At 43.6% G+C, this 5,000-nt stretch overlaps 1 protein-coding gene across 1 annotated transcript in view; it reads left to right on the forward strand.

Annotated features, from left to right (window-relative positions):
• Positions 1 to 3,134, forward strand: part of LOC143491284 (nephronectin-like) — a 19,796-nt gene extending 16,662 nt beyond the window's left edge. Inside the window, exons 11-12 of the mRNA XM_076990136.1 lie at positions 801 to 1,072; positions 2,578 to 3,134. Of these exons, the coding sequence (XP_076846251.1) occupies positions 801 to 1,072; positions 2,578 to 2,679 (374 nt within the window). The 3' untranslated portion in view covers positions 2,680 to 3,134. The remainder of the gene's footprint in view (positions 1 to 800; positions 1,073 to 2,577) is intronic.
• Positions 3,135 to 5,000: the final 1,866 nt, after the last annotated feature.

The following is a 5,000-nucleotide window of genomic DNA, read 5'->3' on the forward strand; positions in this document are numbered from 1 at the left end:
TTGTAGAAGGTGGTTATGGACTAGTGTTATAGAGGAGGGTTCTAGAGGGGTTGTAGAAGGTGGTTATGGGAGCAGTGTTATAGAGGAGGGTACTCATGGATGTGGAGAAACGTTCCAGGCTGGCAGAGTCATGTTTAAATCCTTTATCATCTGCACAATCCAGCAAATACACACGGACATATAAACTCACCACCCGACATGTAAACACACCGCACGCAGAGAGGGTGAGAGAGGGAGAGGGAGGGAGAGAGAGATAGAGGGAGAGAGACAGAGAGAGAGGGGGAGAGGAAGAACAGGGACAGCATTAGTTGTAAGAATGTATAAAAACTTTTTCAACTAAAGCAGAAGTTTCTGGCTCTTCCCGTCAGAGACACTGGCCAAGTCCTGGCCTGTCTGAGAGCAGGCGGGGCAGAGCACACTGTCATCTCCAGATGCAACAGCTCCATCAGCTCCGTCATCTCCGTCAGCTCCGTCAGCACTCACACCACACTTGCAATAGAGCTCCAGCTGCCTCGAAACTCCGCCCACTCCACATGGAAAGGTTTCAACCTCAGCGTTACTCAGTCTCGTTTAATTCAGCGCTAACAACAACATCAGTAATAATCATTATCGCGTGATTAACCTCCACCTTTCACGGAGCTATAGCCGGTGGGGGTTCCCACCCTCTCAGCCAGGCAGAGGTGTGATGTAGAGTGATGATGTGCAGTGAAGAGCGCAGGTGCACTAACTCTCTCTCCTGTCCTTGTGATCAATTTCATCCTCATTGGCTACTTAATCACTTCTGAACTGTCATTCATCAGGTGGGCGGTATCTGAAAGTATCAGAGGCCACAACTGGACGAAGCGTCAAAGGGGCACGTCTCACCGTTCCTTTAGCTCCGCCCCTGACTCCACATTGGCAGGGGGGAGACCTCTGCCTGTCATTCAGGCACCTCCTTTCTGGGCATCACATTGGCTCCCTGCAGGTCTTTGTGAGGAAGGGGCGGAGTCACAGCCCTGCGATCTGGACCAGAGCTGGTGGCCAAGGGTGGAGGAACACCCAAATCACAATAGGGGGGCGGAGCCTCAAAAGTGTAAGTGCCCTTGTGACTGGAGTGTTACATCTCCCTTTACCCATTTAAAACACACAACTGACAAACATAAATGACATAAATATAATTATATCATTGGGCATAACTGGGTATGGGGTGTGTGTGAGGGTAATTAGTAGTATTTGTAATGGTGGTGTTGGGTGTGTGATGGTCATCAGTAGTGTTTGTTATGGTGGTGTTGGGTGTGTGATGGTCATCAGTAGTGTTTGTTATGGTGGTGTTGGGTGTGTGATGTCATCAGTAGTGTTTATTATGGTGGTGTTGGGTGTGTGATGGTCATCAGTAGTATTTGTTATTGTGGTGTTGGGTGTGTGATGGTCATCTGTAGTATTTGTAATGGTGGTGTTGGGTGTGTGATGGCCATCAGTAGTGTTTGTTATTGTGGTGTTGGGTGTGTGATGGTCATCTGTAGTGTTTGTTATTGTGGTGTTGGGTGTGTGATGGTCATCAGTAGTGTTTGTAATGGTGGTGTTGAGTGTGTGATGGTCATCAGTAGTGTTTGTTATTGTGGTGTTGGGTGTGTGATGTCATCTGTAGTGTTTGTTATGGTGGTGTTGGGTGTGTGATGGTCATCAGTAGTATTTGTTATTGTGTTGGGTGTGTGATGGTCATCTGTAGTGTTTGTTATTGAGGTGTTGGGTGTGTGATGGTCATCAGTAGTGTTTGTTATTGTGGTGTTGGTTGTGTGATGGTCATCAGTAGTGTTTGTTATGGTGGTGTTGGGTGTGTGATGGTCATCAGTAGTGTTTGTTATTGTGGTGTTGGGTGTGTGATGGTCATCTGTAGTGTTTGTTATTGTGGTGTTGGGTGTGTGATGGTCATCTGTAGTGTTTTTATTGTGGTGTTGGGTGTGTGATGGTCATCTGTAGTGTTTGTTATTGTGGTGTTGGGTGTGTGATGGTCATCTGTAGTGTTTGTTATTGTGGTGTTGGGTGTGTGATGGTCATCTGTAGTGTTTGTTATTGTGGTGTTGGGTGTGTGATGGTCATCTGTAGTGTTTGTTATTGTGGTGTTGGGTGTGTGATGGTCATCTGTAGTGTTTGTTATTGTGGTGTTGAGTGTGTGATGGTCATCAGTAGTATTTGTTATTGTGGTGTTGGGTGTGTGATGGTCATCTGTAGTGTTTGTTATTGTGGTGTTGGGTGTGTGATGGTCATCTGTAGTGTTTGTTATTGTGGTGTTGGGTGTGTGATGGTCATCTGTAGTGTTTGTTATTGTGGTGTTGGGTGTGTGATGGTCATCTGTAGTGTTTGTTATTGTGGTGTTGGGTGTGTGATGGTCATCTGTAGTGTTTGTTATGGTGGTGTTGGGTGTGTGATGGTCATCTGTAGTGTTTGTTATTGTGGTGTTGGGTGTGTGATGGACATCTGTAGTGTTTGTTATGGTGGTGTTGGGTGTGTGATGGTCATCAGTAGTGTTTGTTATTGTGGTGTTGGGTGTGTGATGGTCATCTGTAGTGTTTGTTATTGTGGTATTGGGTGTTTTAGGTGGTGTTGAAGGGAGACCGGAGGAAGGGGAGGAGTGGACATGTCGCTGTAGACGACTTCACCTTACACAGAGGAGCCTGCCACGATGGTAGCAGAGAGTAACAAACACTCACTCACACACACACACACACACACACACACACACACACAACTACACACAACTACAGAGAGGAGATCAAGCTGGATGGAAACTGGTTATTTATCTCCATGGTGACTGCACGACATTGTCACTGATTTTCATGGTGACTGTTGGACACTGTAACTGATCTCCATGGTGACTGCCCAATACAGTGGGACATTTGAGACAGAGACTGTTCTTCATGACAACTGTGAGGTGATTCTCCAGGGCTCTGAAGGACCTGCTGTAGGACCACTCAGAGTCTCCTCGGTGTTCACACTTCAAAGCTGAATGCAAAGTGGAATTTAACGAACAAAACGAGAGTGCAGCGTCAAACATTGACATCACAGGGTAAACACTTAAAGAGTGTGTTTGGAGTGTGCATCGTGTCTTTTTATAACTGTGATAAATATTTAGCTCAGCTCCAATGCCAGTCAGAATAGCACGTTAACTGTTTGAAACCCACAAGAATCTCGTAGGAAAACAGCATGGCGTGAGAAGTGTGTCTGGTTGGAGCATGGAAATGTGAAAGTACTCTACCCCTGCAGTCCTGCCCCTACACCGTAACAACACCATGACAACCATCACAAGCAGGAAACCCTCACAACTGTTAGCACACCCTCACTCCTACGCTAGCATGATTTTTACACTGCATGAAGCATTTATTCTCTTTTTGTGGTTCAAAATTTATTTCTGTAACTGTATATTTATTACTGACGCATTGTTACAGTTAATAAACTTTTACTAATAATAATAGTAAAAGTCATTATTGCAATGGGGTTGTAAACCCCCTGCAAACTCCTCCCACTGTGAGCACTGCACACTACTAACCCCTCCCACTGAGAACACTACACACTACTAATCCCTCCCACTGAGAACACTGCACACTACTAACCTAACCCCTCCCACTGAGAACACTACACACTAGCCCATATTTTAAGTTGTTTGTGTTGTTTTATTTTCTAATTTATAGTGCTTGTGTGAAAATTGACTCTGTTGTGAGAATTAAATTATATCTTTACTCTTTCTGAGTATTTTACAGTAAATTTTCATTTGTAGGTGTGTGTGTGTGTGTGTGTGTGTGTGTGTGTGTGTGTGTGTGTGTGTGTGTGTGTGTGTGTGTGTGTGTGTGTGTGCGTTGTATAGCCTATCATCATTTTGACTGTTACCTTTAATAAAACTAACAGGCCAAAAGTGACATTTTAAAATGATCCTTATCCTTTTTGTAATGTTATGTGTGAAGTTTGTTGCTCCTAAAGTATTTTTCCAATAACAAATCATTTTTGTTATTTTTACCACAATACTATAAACACTTGTTATATAGTGCCACCTGGAGGAAATAAATGCAATGGCATTTTAAACACGCTAAGCTTTCAGAATTAGTTATAAGGTTTCAGAATGTACCTTTGGTTATAAAAGGTTTCACCTGTTCAGGACAGACTATGTTTTTGCTAGCGACCTGAAACTGGCCAGAGAAAGCAACTGTGTGAAAGACGTAAAATGTATCCAGTTTATTAAATACATAAAGTGTGTCCAATGTGTGTAAGATGTAAAATGTGTTCAGTGCGTTTCTTCAAAGGAAATGTGGCTTTCAGTACTCTACCAGTACCACATTGTAACCACATTCAGTACCTGTGCTCACCTCCACTACCATACCAATACCACCACTGTATCTGTACCACAACTATACCAGTATCACCACCACCACTATTCCAGTACCACCACTGTATTCACAACTATACCAGTATCACCACCACCACTATTCCAGTACCACCACTATATTCACAACTATACCAGTATCACCACCACCACTATTCCAGTACCACCACTATATTCACAACTATACCAGTATCACCACCACCACTATTCCAGTACCACCACTGTATTCACAACTATACCAGTATCACCACCACCACTATTCCAGTACCACCACTGTATTCACAACTATACCAGTATCACCTTTCCCTGAGGGAACCCTCCCAAAGGGATCAATAAAGATAAATCTATCTATCTATCTATCTATCTATCTATCTATCTATCTATCTATCTATCTATCTATCTATCTATCTATCTATCTATCTATCTATCATACTCTCAGCAGGGATCAGTAATACTCTCAGCAGGGATCAGTAATACTCTCAGCAGGGATCAGTAATACTCAGCAGGGATCAGTAATACTCTCAGCAGGGATCAGTAATACTCAGCAGGGATCAGTAATACTCTCAGCAGGGATCAGTAATACTCAGCAGGGATCAGTAATACTCTCAGCAGGGATCAGTAATACTCAGCAGGGATCAGTAATACT

The sequence above is a fragment of the Brachyhypopomus gauderio genome, unplaced genomic scaffold, assembly GCF_052324685.1.
Source record: "Brachyhypopomus gauderio isolate BG-103 unplaced genomic scaffold, BGAUD_0.2 sc73, whole genome shotgun sequence".
In the NCBI taxonomy this organism is placed as follows: domain Eukaryota; kingdom Metazoa; phylum Chordata; class Actinopteri; order Gymnotiformes; family Hypopomidae; genus Brachyhypopomus; species Brachyhypopomus gauderio.